Here is a 17,854-nt window from a genome sequence, read left to right as displayed (position 1 = left end):
AGAGAGAGGGACTTTGGCTTGGCAGAATGAGATTGGACGGGATGGCCCTTGGGGTCTCTTCACCTCTAGGACAGTGGTTAGCAGCCTGTGGGTCCCCAGATGTTTTGGCCTTCAACTCGCAGAAATCCTAACAGCTGGTAAATTTCCTGGGTTTTTGGGAGTTGTAGGCCAAAACTCCTGGGGAACCACAGGTTGAGTACTACTGCTCTAGGATTCTGTGAGAGACAGAGTTATCCCACTCATACCGCCCTTTGAGAAGGCAAAGGAATACATTTTTGGAGAGATTCCATCCAAACTGAATTTTTATTCTGTTTTCCCCTCTGCATTTCATTCTTTTTAATTCAGGAAAAATTTCCTTGTTCAGCTCAGGAATATGTCTCCACACTGCCGGAATTGCCTGTACTGAGTCCTTGCATTGGGTCAGGAAAGAGTAGCAGCCCTTTGCTCCTGCACATTCAAAGCCAGGTCCGTTCAAGGTATTTGCATGGAAGCAACTCTACTGACACTTTTTATCCCAGAACCGAAGTTTGGCTTGAAGAGAGGAAGGGGATGGAGGAGCTAAATCCTGCAAGTCTGCAGCTGGAACAAAGAACTCCAAGAGAAGGAGGGACAGCTGGAAGCAGGGTTCAGGCCAAATATGTGGTTGAGGGGACAATGTGGAAAGCGCCGGTAGAAGGCAACATGCTTCCAGGTCACAGAGTTCAGCAACACTGGGAAGTCCAATGGCAGGAGTTCCTGAAGACCCTCCAGTCGCCTTCCTGGGCATGTGAAAGCCTTCCGTCGGCAGAAGAAATGCCGTGGGATGAGGCCAAGGCCTTCCTGGCCTCCTTCGAGCAAGTGGCCAAAGCCTGTCGGTGGCCAAAGGAAGACTGGGCGGCCCGGCTGTTGCCTGCATTGAGCGGAGAAGCAGAGCAGGCTTTTCTGAGCCTGGAAGCCGGGGACAGGGAGGATTATGGTAAAGTGAGGGTGGCCATCTTGAGAGCGGAGGCCCTGAGAGCGGAGCTGCAGCGCCAGCATTTCCGGCAGTTCTGCTGCCAAGAGGTCGAGGATCCGCGAAGGGTTTACAGCCAAGTCCAGGAGCTTTGCAGTCGGTGGCTGAAGCCGGAGAGACGCAGCAAGGAGCAGATCCTGGAGCTGCTGGTCCTGGAGCAATTCCTGGCCAGTCTTCCCCAAGACCTGCAAGGATGGATCCGAGGCGGAGGGCCGGAGAGCTGTTCCCAGGCTGTGGCCCTGGCAGAGGACTTCCTCCTCAAGAGACAGCAAGAGGCCGATTCCGCCAGGTGCCAGGTGAGGCTCCAAGGGCTATTTAAGCAGAGGCTGGGTGGCCATCTGTTAGGAGAGCTGTGGTTGTATTCTCTTACGTGACCGAATGGGGTTGGATTAGACAGGGCTGCTTAAACTTTTGCACCTACAATCCCTTTCCATCAGACAAATGTCTATCTCGCCCGAGTAACAAGGTATTTATTTATTATTTATTTACAGCATTTACATTCCGCCCTTCTCACCCCGAAGGGGACTCAGGGCGGATCACATTACACATATAGGCAAACATTCAATGCCTTTTAACATAGAACAAAGACAAACAAACATAGGCTCCGAGGGGGCCTCAAACTCATGACCTCCTAGTCAGAGTGATTCATTGCAGTTAATTGCAGCTGGCTTGCTCTCCCGCCTGCTAATAACAAATCAGCATTTGCAAGGCTTGCTCAACAGGCTGATTTTCCTTTTTCTGAAGAATCTCCTGGAAGCACTGCAGACAGATTCAGGCAAATGTCTAAAACAGCCACTTGCTGGCATTCATAAAACTTCTACTGTTGTCAAGTTTTTGTGACCCCATCATTGAGCTAAAAGGACCCCATTTCAGATTGTGACCCACAGTTCAAGAAGTAATGGAATAGATGACCCTTGTGGTCTCTCCCGACTCTGTGGTATTTTTTTTACCTATGTCTTACAAAACTGAATCTAAAACAAATACACTAGCCTGATAATTCCTTTTCCTTCTCTCCGTTTCCAAAATCTCCCTTCCTGTTTCTCAGAGAACGTCGCAGGATGTGTGTGTCAGTTCCCTGGAGGCAGAAAGGAAGACACTAGATGCTGCTCGGGGACAGATCTATGAAGAAGCCAAGCCAGTGCAGGATGCCGTGATCCCTTTGCTAGGTAAGGCTTCATGGGTCTGTGAAAATGAATGTGCCACACAGAAGCTACACTTACGCTGTAGAACTTATGTGGTCTGACATCACTTTATATGGCTCAGTACTATGGGATCATGGGAGCTGTAACTTAGGGAGGCCTGCGCTCTCTTTGGCAGGGAAGGCCAAAGACTTTGTAAAACTACAAACATGGCCTAGGGAGTGTTAAGTTGTTTGAGTGATCTCTTTGAAAAGGGGAGGAGGGCAGGTTGCACTTGCCCCACATCTGCCTTTGATTGTATCCAACCCGTTCTCCTTCTAAAAAAATTAATCCCATTTATTCTTTGCAGGTGGTGGAATCAAAGGCCTAAGTCCTTCCATTTCAGTGTTTCCTCTTGAAGGACAAGTTGAGACAGAAGCTGAGCCGGGTGAGGTATGTAATCTCATTTAGTTCTGCCCAAATCCAAAGTCTACAACAACAACAAAGTCTTCAATAACAACAATAATGTTTAATAATAACAATCAGGGATTATGTAGGAGTCTTATAAACCACAAGTTGAACATGAGCCAATTGTTTGATGTGGCAGCTAAAATGGCCAATGCAATTCTAGGCTGCTTCTATAGGAGTCTAGTGTCCAGATCAAGGGAAGTTATAGTGACACTTTCTTCTATTTTGGTCAGTCCTTGCCTGTCTGACAAAACTGAATCTAAAACAAGCACACTAGCCTGAGAGAAGACCTTTCCAAAATCTCCCTTCCTGTTTCTCAGGGATCGTTGCAGGATGTGTGTGTTGGTTCCCTGGAGGCAGAAAGGAAGTCACCAGATTCTGCTCAGGGACAAATCTATGAAGAAGCCAAGCCGGTGAAGGATGTGGAGATCCCTTTGCTAGGTAAGGCTTCATGGATCTGAGAGAATGAATGTGCCACACATAGGCTACACCTACGCTGTAGACTCATGTAGTCTGACATCCCACTAACTTATATGGCTCAGTATTATGGGATCATGTGATTTAATAATGGATGTAGCTGTTTTTATATGTTTTAATTCTCTTTTTAAAATGTAGATGTTTTACCAATTGCATGCATTGAATAATTGCCGATATGTGAGGCTGCTCTGAGTCCCCCTTGGGGTTGAGAAGGGCGGGATACAAATGTGATAAATAAATAAATAATCTCGGGAGCTGTAACATAGGGAGTCATCAACTCTTTTTGGCAGAGATGGCTAAAGACCTTGTAAAACTACAAACATGGCCCATGAGGTGAAAAGGTGTTTGAGTGATTTCTTTTTGAAAACTATATTTTGAATAAATGGGGAGGAGGTAGGTTTCACTTATTGAGCATCTGTCTTTGACTCTATCCAACCTGTTTACCTTCTAAATAAAATAATTCCTATTTATTCTTTGCAGGTGTTGGAATCCAGTGCCCAAGTCCTTCCATTCCAGTGTTTCCTCCTGAAGGACAAGTGAAGACAGAAGCTGGGCTGGGTGAGGTATGTAATCTTATTTAGTTCTGCCCAAATCCAAAGTATTAGTCTGCAATAACTATTATAATGTCTAATAATAACAATAAGGGATTATGTAGGAGTCTTATAAACCACAAGCTGAACATGAGCCAATTGTCTGATGTGGCAGCTAAAATTGGCAATGCAGTTCTAGGCTACATCCATAGGAGTCTAGTGTCCTGATCGAGGGAAGTCATAGTCCCACTCTATTCTGTTTTGATCAGAACTCACAAAAGTACCTCCTTAGTATCTGCTAGTATTTTATTCCTTCATCAACTACCATGGATAGCTTAAGGGTCAACAGTTTATTGAATTGTTCTGCTGGATCCTGAATGCTGCTTTCAGGAACCCAAACACAGACAGCAGAAAGTTCACTCTGTCAACTCATTGTTCTAGATAGAAAATGCTAGAGGAGCATTAGCCCATTTGAGGCTGCATCTCCACTGTAGAGTTAATGTAACGGAAGAACAAGCAGATCACTCTCTTATGTCAATGCTGTTGCACATGCAGGGTGGGCTGACTGTTGTGTTGATGGGCATGTATTGCATTTCCAGGGTCTGCTGGACTGCAGAGACACAGGCGTCTCTTTGCACAGGGTTGAGCAGACGCTCTCCCAGCCAGGCCAACAGACCATCTTCTGGCAAGTCCTGCAGGAGGAGGGCGGAAATGTACTGCCGTTTGGTAAGAGCAGCTCAGATCTTATGAAACAGAGCCCTTCCACACAGCTGTATAAATAACTGGATTATATTACCGTATGATCTCAGAAAACCCAGTTCAAAGCAGATATTGTGGATTATCTTCCTTGATATTCTGGGTTATATGGCTGTGTGGAAGGGCTCTAAGAGGAGAGGGAGAAGCAGAGACCGGTTCAAGTACTATATACGTATATGTATATAAGGAGAGAGAGCGAGATATTATGTGTGGATTTAATTTAAATGTTCTTCCTAGGAATCTCTAGATCTCCACTATGATTCTGTAACCAGTCTCTAGCAGACGTTGACCATGGAGTCGTGCAGAACCTCGGGATTCCTAAAAAGGGTCTTCTGAGTCCCTAAACCCAATGAATGTGGAGAGTTGACTGTACTATAGGCACAGGCTGAATATCCCTTTATGTGAATGTATGTAGGTAATGAGGGGGCATGGACTTGAGACCCAACTGTAAACATGAAATTCTTTTATATTTCTTGTACAGAACTTTGGCATTCCTGTTTTAGTATCGACCAACTTGTGAGATACAGGCGTAACAATTAGGCATAGTCTCATGTAAACAGTAGGTTTAATCATGAAACAGAAGAATGAAATGGGTGTAGCTGACTTCTCCCAGGGGCAGAGGGGGAAGCCAGGGTTGGGAAAAGGTGCAGGAGGTAGTCCGAAGCAAAGGTTCACAATGGGCATGGACAAAATTCCTCCCTTTTTGTCTGCAGGTGAGGGGACAGCAACTTCTCTCAAGGTGGAGGAGTCTCAGCATGGAGGGGATGAGCTAGAGGAGAGGAACGGGGCAGTGCCATTCGTAAACGAAGGAGATGGACCGTTGATGGCGGAGACCTTTGGAGAAAGAAGTGAGTCCAAGGGGGGAGGGGAAGGGGCTTCTGTGAGCTCCAAAGGAGTCAAGAAGTCTAGGCATTTATTGTGGCTGGAAAAGGCTAAACAAAATCATGGGGGATTAATTTGGGGTTCCCAAATGTGGTTGATGGGACTGTCACAGAGTCTCCTGGGGAAAACCAAGAGCATCTCAAAAGCTGACCCAAATCAGCGTCAAAGGAGGCATAAAATTAAAAAAACAGTAGACATGTGCAAGGAAAGCCATGTAGGGGAGAAAACAAATTCATGAAGTAAATGCAGGAAAATTGAAAATAATATTCTGAGATAACAGAACATTCATTTTGAAGGACAACCTAGTTGTTCCAAATGTTGAGAAAACCTCTCCCTGAGATACAATGATGATGATAATAATACTAAATCTTATTTGTATTCTGTTTTTCTCCCTAAAATGGGACCCAAAGCGGCTCACAACATTTTATATAAAACAACCTATAAAACAATTTTACAATCAGAGAGAAGTATACATATTTAAAAACATTCTTCTAATACAATTATTGCAACCTACTCAGCAAGACAGATGGTAACTGTCAATGTGACTCAATAAAAGCCTTGTGTCACTACAGCTAAGTGTCTTCATAAAAACCTTGCGCGAACTGGAAGGTCTTTAGCTGCTTTTCAAAAGGGAGGGGGCTGTTTTAATCTCCTTGGGAGGGAGTTCCAAAAAGTTGGATCACGTTCGTTAAATTGTCAGGGAAATTGTATTGAAGATAAACCTCATGAATACCCAGAATATGTGAGAGAAGAATGGGTTGCTTACCTGTAACCATGTTTCTTTGTGTGGTCACTTGTGACATCCACACACATGGGTCTCCTGTGCCTGCGCCTGCACAGACAGTTCTGGAATCCTCTAGAAGCTCTGAAGGATACATTTTGGCGGAGGCCCCGTCCACTCTCCCCTTGTAGCACATATAGCCAGTGGGAGGGGCCACCGCCCCAGTTCGCCAGCCGCAAGAAGACAGCCGAGAAGATGAGGCATGACATGCTGCGGGGAGAATGGGCGGGCATGTGTGGATTCCACAGGTGACCACTCAAAACATGGTTACAGGTAAGCAACCCATTCTTCTTACGTGTTCCCTGTGAAATGCACATATATGGGTGACTAGCAAGCTACTAACCTGGAATGGTGGGTGTCATGCCACACACGAAGACAGTACGGCCGTGCTGAAAGCAGCATCCTTCCTTGATAGGGCGTCCAGCTTGTAGTGTGACACAAGCGTCATTGGTGTTGCCCAGGTTGCCGCACGGCAGATGTCTTCCAGCAGCACACCCCTCAGGAATGCATGGGACATGGCCACAACCCTCGTGGAATGGGCCCTCACTGTAGCTGGCGGGTTGCGGCCTGCAAGCCAGTAGGCTAGGCATATAGTAGCGATGATACAGGACGAAAGCCATTGTGGTGTTATTGGGAGGCCCAAGGTGTCTTGTCGATACTTCAGGAAGAGTCGTGACTTCTTATGAGGGCAAGTTCTATTCACATAGAAAGCAAGGGCCCTCCTAGTGACTAGGGCATAAAGGGAGTGCTCTGGAGGAGTTGATGGGCTCTGAAAGAAGGCCAGAAGGATTATATCCTGGGATACGTGAAACTGCGACACTACTTTCGGCAAGAAAGCAATATCAGTGCAAAGAATGGCCTTATCTTTATGGAAACGGAGGTAAGGCTCGTCAGCCCTTAATGTGCAGAGCTCACTGGCGTGTCTCGCCGTTGTGATTGCGATCAGGAAGGCTGTCTTCCAGGATAGGTACTGTATATCAATAGTCGCCATAGGCTATAATGGCAGTTTGGATAGTTGAGACAAAACCAATTTGAAGCTCCGGGCTGGAGCCGGTGGGCAGGCTGGCGAGTAGAGATTTTTATGTCCTTTCAAGAACAGACAGACCAAGGGGTTCACGAAACATGAGTGTCCAGCCTTCTGACAGTACCATGATATGCCCAATAGGTAGCATTTAATGGGGGAAATGGATAAACCCTTTTGGGAAAGGGATAGGAGGAAATTGAGTATTAATGTGGTGAGGGCCAAGGAAGGATTGACACCAGCACGTTTTGTGAAGGTGGAGAAGCATTACCACTTATAGGCATAGGATCTCTTGGTTGAGTCCTTGTGCGCAGCCTCGATGATGGCCTTCACAGGGCCGGAATGTCCCACTGTGGCCTTATCCTCCAAGCTGTAAGGTGGGCCTTTGCATCCAGATGCCGGACCTGACCTTTCTGTGATGTCCAGATGTTCAGCTTGAAGCAAAGGTGAAGGAACTCCCCCTGCGACGCTTGGAGGAGAGGGCCGAACCATGGTTGTCGAGGTCACCACGGGATTAGTAATATGCAATCTGCGTTGTCTTGCAGTATTTTTGAGAGTGTGATCAAGGAAAAGGAAGGGAACGCATACATCAGTCCCGGATTCCAGTTGTAGAGAAACGCGCTCCCCAGGCACACTGATGGTTGCTCCGGGGGGGAGCCGGGCACAAAATAGGTCGCACTGAGAGTTCTCGGGGGTGGCAAACAGGTCTACTGCTAATTGACCCCAGGTCTTGAAAATGAAATCCAGCTTCTGGGGTGTACTTGCCATTCGTGGCAAGAGTTCGGGGTCCTGCTCAGTTCGCTCACTAGTGCATTCTCTTTACCCTGGGAATGCACCAATTCCAAATTTGAAGCGTTCGGTCTATCAGACTGCGGGAACAGGTTCTTCCCTGTTTGTTGATATAAAACTTTGTTGCTGTATTGTCCATGAGGAGACGAACCACAAAGCCAAAGAGAGGAGATTCGAAGGCTCTGAGGGCCTTTTGAACCACGAGCATCTCTAGATAATTGATGTGGTGACGCTGTTCGGCCGGGGATCATACTCCTTGAACCATAAGGTCGTCCAGTTGCGCATCCCAGCCTAGTGAGGAGGAATCCGCGGCAAGTGTCTTGGACAGTCTGGGGTGGCGGAAGGGCATCCCCTTCTGGACATTGTGGTGATACGTCCACCAACATAGTGACTCGCGAACTGCCCTGGGCATAGACAATACAGTTCTCAGTTTGTCGTGGAGGTTGTCGAACATCGCCAAGAACCATGTCTGGCATAAGGCATGACGGACATTGTAGAAGCCATGTGGCCTAATATTGACGGAATAATATCGGCACAAACATTGTGGGTGGCAAGTGCTCTGATGATCACGGCCGCGAAACAATCGTCTGGCAAAAAAGCCTTTTGTTGGGTAGAATCAATGAGTGCCCCAATAAACCGGACAGACAGGAAAGGCTGTAGATAGGACTTTTCCTGGTTGACAACTAAACCAAGATCCTGGAGAAGAGATAATGCCAATCAATATGAGCAAGTAGCTGAGCCCTGGAATTCGCTACAAGAAGCCAGTCAACAATGTACGGGTACACAACTACTTCCTGTTGTTAGAAGAAAGCAGCAACAACCACCATGCATTTTGTGAAAACTCTTGGTGCGGTGGACAAGCCAAAAGGGAGAACATTAAAACAATAGCAACGATGCCCAACCTTGAAACTAAGGAACCTGTGATGGGACAGCCTAATCCCAATGTGGAAGTAGGCGTCCCTAAGGTCAAGAGTCACAAACCATGCACCCCTGTGAATTAATGAAAGTATCACGGGGAGTGTGATCATGCAGAATTTGCTAGGCTTAATGGAAGAGCTTGTTAATGTGGGATCTGTGTATTGGTAGTGTTTAAATGAAATTTGTGTCTTTCCTGTATTGCATACTGATTGCATCATTCAGAGTGTACTATAGTCAGGAAAGAGTTAATTACTAAGAAGCTGTGATGACCTTGATGTGTGGCTGGAACCAGGGAGTGTCCAGTCACAAGTGTTTGTACATTGCTGATTGTGTTCAGTTCTGAGTTTAGTCTAGTGCTGTCTGCCTAGAGTGAGAGTCAAGTCCTGTGTTTGTCCATTGTCCTGATTATTACTGCTTACAGTAAAACTTTGTATATAGTTTTACTAACGTCTCTTGGTGTCATTTCGTTCTGTGTCCCACTGATTCCATCCAACTACTGCTGCACTGCAAATTACTCTAACAGAGCTTACTCCTCGCAGATCTAGGATGGGGCGAAGGCCTCCATCCTTTTTAGGGACTAAAAAGTATTTGGAAAAATAGCACCTGTGGTGGTCTGAAGCTCTCAGGCGCTGTATAGCTCCTTTCATTAGGAGGTACTGTATTTCCTCTAACAGTGGGGCAGAGGGTGTTGTTGTTCTAATATACCACGTTGGGGGCAGGATAACAAATCCAATGGCATAGCCCCTATCTATGATATCCAGGACCCATTTATCAGTGGTAATCCGGAGTCATGTGTCCATGAAGGGAGCAAGGCAGTCCTGGGAGGTAAGTTGGGGTGGGGAGGTGAGTTCTGTTTCGCAGGACATGGTAAGTAAAGGTTGCCCCATAACACAGGCAGGTTTAACCGGGTTAACAGGAGAACAAGAACTGTTGAGCATGGTAGCCCTAGGAACTTAATTTCAGGTGGGCTAAACATGCCGTCTCAGAGCGTAGGCTTTCCTGCCCCTACCCTGTTGGCACCATCTGGATGAGGAGATAAGTCTCCTTGATGAGGCTGACTGGGATGGAATATGTGGCCTCAACCCCGATGGCACAGGGCTAAGGCGTCTATGCTGGAGAGGAGTGTAGGAGGACCAGCACTGTTGCGACTGGTTCGAAAACTGATGGGAGGTCGTACCTGTGTGCTCTCTGACGCATTTGGTGGGTACGCTCGAGATTGGAATCCGTGTTCAGGTTGAAAAGGCCAGAATTATCCAATGGAAGGTCCTCAATTGCTGCACAAGCAGTGGAGGAGAGGCCAGATGAATGCAGACACGCATGGTGTCGTAAGGCAACAGCGGCAGTGAATAATTTACCAGTCAAGTCTTCTGTATGTTTTGCAAGTTCTTTCTGCAGGTCAGTGAGTTGGCATGCCTCCTGTTTAAAATCTCTGACCAAGCTCAACTCTTCAGGGGGTAAGCGCTCCAGATAAGGGGCAGTTTTATTCCAGAGGTAGTTTTGATATGCCCCCATGTAAGCTCCATAGTGGGCCAAACGAGCAAAAAGGCCAGCAGAAGTATAAATTTTGTGTCCCATGGCATCTAACTTTTTGCCCTCCCTGTCCGCCCGTGTAGACTGGGATCTCTGGGACAGGCGGGTCTGAGAGATGTCGACCACCACCGAGTTTGACTGGGATGTTAGCCCAACCACTCTGCCAAAAACAAATCAATAAGAGAAATTGTCAGCCTTCATAGAAATGGCAAGTATCATGGAAGGAGTGAAACTAGGTGCCTTAAGAAGTTGTAGTAGATAATGTAGAAGAGGAAGTGGTGTAGTCGCTGGAGCTTGTTGTTCTTCACGAGAAAAAACCAGGTCATCCACCACAGTGGGGCCCTGTGGAATCAGCAGGTTAAACGCTTTGGCCAGATGTGAGATCAGGGAGGAGAAGCTGCACATTTCTTCTGGAGAGTCTCCCTCCATATCAGGGGCTTCAACTGGAGCTGGAGGTTCCAAGGGTCCCGCAGAGAGGCCTGATTCCGAATCGGTACCAGCGTCCACAGTGGGTGACACATGGGCTCCAGGGAAAGGGGTTATAGCCTGGAGAGAGGGTGTGGAGGCCTGAGGTGGGGCTGCCGTTGCCTGTGTTGGTGTCGTTGGTTGTGTTGAACTCGAAGTTGGATCCAGTGGGGGGCACAATACTATGGCAGTTGGCTGAGCAGGGGATGCTGGTCCCCTATCCCCAAACGCATGACAGGGATAGCCCCGTGAAGAGTGGTGGTGGTGGTGGCGGCTATAGCAATAAGGAGTATAGGCCTGAAAATAGTCCGGTGTATAAATAGGATCTCAGTGAAAATAGTATGGAGAAGGTGATCTAGTACCATATGAAGGCCTTCTATAAGAAGAGGTTCAAGACCGAGGGCCGTGTCCAAGATCCCCAGATCCAGAGCTCCATGACTCCAAGGAGGGAGAGCGGTAGTGTCTCTGCCAGGACCGGTGATGGTGAGGACGCCTTGAGGAGGAGCGTCCTCGAGACAAGGACTTCTGTTCTTCTGGCGCTGTCATTGCTGGCACTGAGGCTGAACCCGTTGCAGGGGCAGGCAGGATGGTCTGCCGAGGCATCCCTGCCTCTCTCTCCAAGAATGGCGTGAGAGAGCATGGCCACTTGAACTCCTTCTGTGCCCATACCATCTCCCTCCGATAACAGGGAAGGAGTGGGGGCCATGAAATTGAGCTGCGTTTGGCCCTGGCTGTGGCTGGGAGAGGCTTGGTGCGGAAGCTTGGCCTAGTACACTGGCTCCCCCATTTGAGCTTGATCCGAGCGAAGACAAAGGTACTTGAGTTCCCGGTGCCTCTGCTCCGTCTCCTCTTCCCTTATCATGCTTTTTTGAGCCTTTGGCCCTTTTGGTCTTTGGTTTCTTTGTAAAGGGGGGCGGCTGCTTCAGCTGTAGCCCCCAAAGGTAAGTGGGCCGGCTGGGCTGGAAGCTTGGGGGCATTGGCAGCTCCAGTGGTTGGGAGCAGGCCGGGGGACTCGAAAGCCACTCTTTTGAGGGATTTGAGGAGGTGGCGAAAGAAGGGCCTGTTCATATAAGAGCTCCTTCAGGCGCGTCTCCCGGTTCTTCCGAGCCTGAGGAATGAAGGACTGACATATAAGGCATGATTGGGCCACGTGGCCCTCTCCCAGGCAGAGTAGGCACATCGTATCAATGTTGGGAAGTTTCCCCCCGCACTGAGAACAGTTTTTGAAAAGGGCCACCATTTTAAGAAAGTCGAGGGGAAAAGTGATAAGGATAGTCGAACGGTCTGAGTCAGCTGGGAAGCACCAGTATCCAAGTTACAGGCCAAAGGGATAGTCAAGGAAGTCCAAAAGTCAAATCCAAAATTTCTTGAGTTAGCCAAATTATATAATACAAATTCAAAACTAGTTCAGCAACAGAGAAATTCCTAACTGCAGTGGAAAAAAGGAACTGGGGTGGTGGACCCTCCCACTGTCTATATGTACTAGAAGGGGAGAGTGGGCGGGGCCTCCACCAAAATGTATCCTTCAGAGCTTCTAGAGCAGGGGTGCCCAAACTAAGGCCCGGGGGCCGGATGCGGCCCTCCGAGGTCATTTACCTGGCCCCCGCCCTCAGATTTATAATATAACATATTGTATATACATATAATATTGATAATAATATTATAATATAATACAATAGAACACTAATAATACCATATAATAATATTAATTATATATTCTATATTACATATAATATTACTAATAATATTATAGTATAGTGGTATAGTTCAATAAAGTAATATATAGATGCTAATATTGTGCTATGCTAATAATATAATATATTGTATGTACATATAATTTGTAAGCCACTCTGAGTCCCCTTTGGGGTGAGAAGGGTGTGATACAAATGTAAATAAATGCAGTAAATAAATAAATAATAAATAAATACATTTTAGACTTAGGCTCACCCAAAGTCTGAAATGACTTGAAGGCACACAAGAACAACAGCAACAACAACAACAACCTTAATTAACTTGACTATCTCATTGCCCAGAAGCAGGAGCACACTTCCCATTGAAATCCTGATAAATGTATGTTGGTTAAAATTATTTTTATTTTTAAATATTGTATTGGTATTTCATTGTTCTTCTTGTTGTTGTTTTTGCACTACAAATAAGACATGTGCAGTGTGCATCAGAATTTGTTTGTATTTTTTTTTTCAAATGATAATTCGGCCCCTCAACACTCTGAAGGATTGTGGACTGGCCCTCGGCTTAAAAAGTTTGAGGACCCCTGTTCTAGAGAATTCTGGAACTGTCTGCGCAGGCACAGGAGACCCATATGTGTGCACTTCACAGGGACTATGTAAGAAGAAATATCCTTTTAAAAAAAATGAACTATTCCCACATCGGGGGGCGGGGAGGGGAATTATAGAATAATTGCATCCAACTAAACACATTGAGTAGCCACAGGAGAAGGAAGCCATGTTTGTTCTTTTTCTCTTTAATTTCCTTCCCTTTGGAGGCTGAAACAAAAACAACTGTACATTTTCTCAAAGCAAAAGTGAAAAGTACAACTGTGGATGTAAAGAGAGGACTTACTACTTGAGAAGAATAAAAAATGACAGAAATCCTGAAGTGGCAAGAAAGGGATAGAAATATCAGTAATGAGAAGGAAACACAGTTTGGGGGACAAGAAAGGTGACGAGGACTTGGACAAAATTATTCTGTATCTCTTTAGGTGATAAAAAGAGATGTTGAATCCAGATGGAGGCCCCTGAGAAGTGGGAATCTTTGCCAAAGGAAAGGCACAAGGTGCTGGCAGAAACTTTTCATCAGTGTGTCCCGATGGCACCCAAAATCAATGACCCTAGATATGGGTTTGAGAGACAACAGAGGAGAAAGCCACCAGATGAGGAACACAAAGAACTCTGTGAGCTGACCTCAAGTCTTAAATATGCTGCTGATGAAACCTCCCAAGTGCTCATAGAAGAAGGAAGGCCTTGCTTCCCGAGTGTGGAGGAAAATATTGCTACAAGTCTGATCTTGGGGTCACAGGTGTGGTGGAAAGCCCCATAGGATGTCCCGTGGGGGGGGGGGGGGAAGATGTCTGGACGACAACATTTCTCAGTCATACTCAGGAAACCCTTAAAGCAGAGAGCCCGCAAGTCATTTACGAATGTGGAAAAAGTCCCCATCAGAGAAATGTTTCTGTTCAGCTCCAGAATATCCACCCAGGAAAGAAACATTATGAGTGTCTGGCAGATCAAAAAACTTTAGATGCACACAAAGTTTGAAGAAGTACCTGATTCAAGGAGAGAGTTGTGTATATGCACTCTGTGTGGGAAAAGCTTTACTGCTAGAGCAGAATTAACCAGACATCATAGGATCCATACTGGAGAGAAACCATAGAAGTGTCGAGTGTGGGAAGAGTTTTAACTGCAGGGAAAACTTGATGAGACACCAGAGGATTCATACTGGTGAAAAACCATACGAATGCCCTTGATGTGGGAAGTGTTTCAGATGGAAACAACAATTGACTGGGCATCGGAAGAGAAATGCTGCAGTGTAAAGCAGTTAAAGTTGATTGCATATCTGAGAACTCAAAATTGAGATATTACAAAAGGACCAAGTTTGGAAGGAGTTTCAATTAGACATTTTTCCTGATTTGCCACCCTGGCATCTATGAAAAAAGCATTAATATTTTGATCCCTTTGCCAGCAGGTATTTTCAGGGATAGAGAGGTGTATGAAGAGGACAATCACTGTCATTATATTCTGTTATTACAGATGCTATTTTTTTCATCATGATACAGAAATCCCTGAGAAGCAGCAAAGTAGCCAGTATGCGTTTCTTATGGTGCTGCATTTGTTACATGTGATTGCAGGGACTCAACCTTCAAGACATTGAGAATATTGAATTGTGCCATTTTCATCTTCTTACTTCTTACTTAAGAGGAGACTGGCCTTGACAAGGAACACTCAACATATGTCATGGAACTGAATACACATTGACTTTCGTAAGACTTGCTTATGTTCAGATCTGTATTGGAGTAAGCCATTGTTGCAGTTACTGAATTTTTGCGGCAGCTTTGGTTGACTTTGAAGCCTTTTGTCCTTTGAAGCGCAAGATTTTCCTTTTTTACAGAGAGATTACATGGAAGGGAATGGAAAGGGAGGGTCGTGTCTTCAGTAACCAAAGTATCTTTCCGGATGATTAGTTGGAGCAGCATTTGTATAAATCAGCCATGTTTGTCTTTCATTTTTCTAATGCCAGGTTTAATGCAGAAAGCTCACAAAGTAAAGTGGGGTGATGTATCAATGCACATACATATGCATACACCTAAGTGATCCTAGGTTAGCAAAGACATTTCAAATCATATGCAAAGCAAGAGATGGCAGGAAAGAAGGTCAGATGAAACAAATTAGGAAAGCGGTGTCCAGAATAGAAACAAATGTTCTCTTTCTCTCTCTTCAGGTGATGAAAGGGGACGTTGGAATGAGATGAAGATATTTCCACAAGTAGATTCATCACCAGCAGAAGCATCTCAGAGGAGTTTGCCTATGGCATCCAACATTCATAAGATGAGATACCAGTTCCCGAGAATGAAAAATGCTGAATGTCCTGAAGATGGAGAAAGAAGCAAGATCCACGGACAGTCTTTACAGAGATACCAAAATGTTCCTACAAGAAAGAAACTGCATAAATGTACTATTAGTGATAATGGCTTCAAATCTAGAGTGCACCTGGCAAATCACACTGGACAGAAGCCATACCAATGTTCTCAGTGCGAGAAATGCTTCAGCCGGAAATATAATCTGGTGAGGCACCAGGTAATCCATACTGGGGTGAACCCCTATAAATGCTCTCAGTGTGACAAGGGTTTTTCTCAGAGATCTAGCTTGAATGACCATCAAAGAATCCATACTGGAGAGAAACCCTATCAATGCTCTCAGTGTGGCAAGTGTTTCACTCTGAGATCTAGCTTGAATGACCATCAAAGAATTCATACTGGAGAGAAACCTTATAAATGCTCTCAGTGTGACAAGTGTTTTACTGTGAGATCTAGCTTGAAGGGCCATCAAAGAATTCATACTGGAGAGAAGCCTTATGAGTGTTTCCAATGTGGCAAGTGTTTCAAACAGAGACGCAGCTTGAACAGCCATCAAATAATTCATACTAGAGGGAGTTCATACGGATGTTCTCAATGTGGCAAATGTTTCGTTCACCGAGACAGCTTGAAGAGGCATCAAAGAACTCATGCTGAAGAGAAACTCTATGAATGTTCTCAATGTGGGGAATGTTTCCGACAGAGCGCACATTTGATTATCCATTGGAGAATACATACTGGAAAGAAACCCTATTGTGCCCCGAATGTGGAAGAGGCTTCCCTTGGTGATATCTGTTGAATAGACACCAGAGAACTCATAAGGTTTTTGTCTTTTGTGAGTGAGAAGAACTGTGGTCCAAAAGGTGCACTGATGAAACATTAGTATTTGTGAAGGGTGCTGAGATAATGTATATTCTATAGTCTGTAGGCCACTACAGGATAGGAGGGAATTGGGGTCCTCCTTCCTTAAGTTGCTCCCCCAGCTGCAGGTTCAACTGGAGGACCAGATTTCTGCTGAGAAATAATAATTTCATAAGACAGGATATACATTTTTAAAACATGGATAATTTGTGTTACATGAGTGTTTCCAATTTTTTGCTTTTTAGTATTCAGATTTTCAAAACAATAATGTAAGTTATCCATCCACATTTTCTGGTTAGGGGCATAGCACCCCCATGAAAGTGAAAAACAGAAGGCAAAACTTAAAAAGAAACGAGAAGATATGAACTTGGGTTATGGCGAAAATTAAGAGGAAATATCAAGAACAAATGTTATATGCAGGCAGTAATAAAAGTTTGATAAAATTAATTCTAATGGCATTTGGTTGTATCATTTTATGTACCATATATACTCCAGTATAAGCAGACCCAAATATAAGCCGAGGCACCTCATTTTACCACAAATAACCGGGATAACTTTTTGACCCGACTGTAAGCCAAGGGTGGGAAATGAAGCAGCTACTGGTAAATTTCAAAATAAAAATATATACCAATAAAATTACATTAATCAAGGCATCAATAGGTTAAATAATGTATACATATTTGAATACATATATACAGGTACAGTAGAGTCTCACTTATCCAACACTCGCTTATCCAACGTTCTGGATTATCCAACACATTTTTGTAGGTAATGTTTTCAATACATTGTGATATTTTGGTGCTAAATTCGTAAATACAGTAATTACTACTTAGCATTACTGCATATTGAACTACTTTTTCTGTCAAATTTGTTGTATAACATGATGTTTTGGTGCTTAATTTGTAAAATCATAGCTTAATTTGATGTTTAATAGGCTTTTTCTTAATCCCTCCTTATTATCCAAAATATTCGCTTATCCAACGTTCTGCCGGCCCGTTAATGTTGGATAAGTGAGACTCTACATGGATCTATATGTATATAGGATTTGCAAAGACCTGCAAACATATGAGGGGAAAATTCATATATAAAATTAATGTATATAGATAAGTATAGGTTGCTTACCTGTAACCGTATTTCTTCGAGTGGAAGTCTGTGAAATTCGCACATATGGGTTAAAACTGCGCCTGCGCAGACTTTCAGAACATTCTAGAGCTTCAAAAGAGACAATTTGGCGGAAGCCCCGCCCATCTCCCCATAGACTATATAAGCCCGAAGGCGGGGCTTCGCCTCAGTTTCCAACCGACAGAAAGCAGTCGAAAACAAGGCATGACACAGCGGGGAGAACGGGCGGGGCTGTGCGAATTTCACAGACTTCCACTCGAAGAAATACGGTTACAGGTAAGCAACCTATACTTCTACGTGGAGTCTGTGAAATACGCACATATGGGTGACTAGCAAGCTACTGACCTGGCGGTGGGTCATGCCACGCAGGAAAACAGCACGGCTCTCCCAAAGGCAGCATCTTTCTTCTCCTGGACATCCATCTTGTAGTGAGCGGCGAAGGTGGACGGAGTCGACCACGTGGCCGCTTTACAGATGACATCCAAAGGTATGCCCCGAAGGAAAGCTTGAGACGTGGATAGCGCCCTTGTGGAGTGCGCAACAATCTGGTGTGGAGG

General features: G+C 45.2%; 1 protein-coding gene across 2 annotated transcripts in view; it reads left to right on the top strand.

Moving 5' to 3' along the window:
• The first annotated feature begins 472 nt into the window (after nucleotides 1-472).
• Nucleotides 473-17,854, top strand: part of LOC103278092 (zinc finger protein 25) — a 29,561-nt gene continuing 12,179 nt past the window's right edge. Inside the window, exons 1-8 of one of the 2 annotated variants that reach the window (XM_062973530.1) lie at nucleotides 473-1,287; nucleotides 2,037-2,157; nucleotides 2,480-2,562; nucleotides 2,898-3,018; nucleotides 3,535-3,617; nucleotides 4,184-4,310; nucleotides 5,054-5,188; nucleotides 15,182-16,622. In XM_062973530.1, the coding sequence (XP_062829600.1) occupies nucleotides 550-1,287; nucleotides 2,037-2,157; nucleotides 2,480-2,562; nucleotides 2,898-3,018; nucleotides 3,535-3,617; nucleotides 4,184-4,310; nucleotides 5,054-5,188; nucleotides 15,182-16,113 (2,340 nt within the window). In that variant the 5' untranslated portion in view covers nucleotides 473-549 and the 3' untranslated portion in view covers nucleotides 16,114-16,622. Of the gene's footprint in view, nucleotides 1,288-2,036; nucleotides 2,158-2,479; nucleotides 2,563-2,897; nucleotides 3,019-3,534; nucleotides 3,618-4,183; nucleotides 4,311-5,053; nucleotides 5,189-15,181; nucleotides 16,623-17,854 lie in introns of those variants that run through there. The other variant, XM_016991869.2, reaches the window with a different exon arrangement.

Source organism: Anolis carolinensis, chromosome 2, assembly GCF_035594765.1.
Source record: "Anolis carolinensis isolate JA03-04 chromosome 2, rAnoCar3.1.pri, whole genome shotgun sequence".
NCBI classification, from domain to species: Eukaryota; Metazoa; Chordata; class Lepidosauria; order Squamata; family Dactyloidae; genus Anolis; species Anolis carolinensis.
This window is presented reverse-complemented; position numbering and strand designations above follow the sequence as displayed.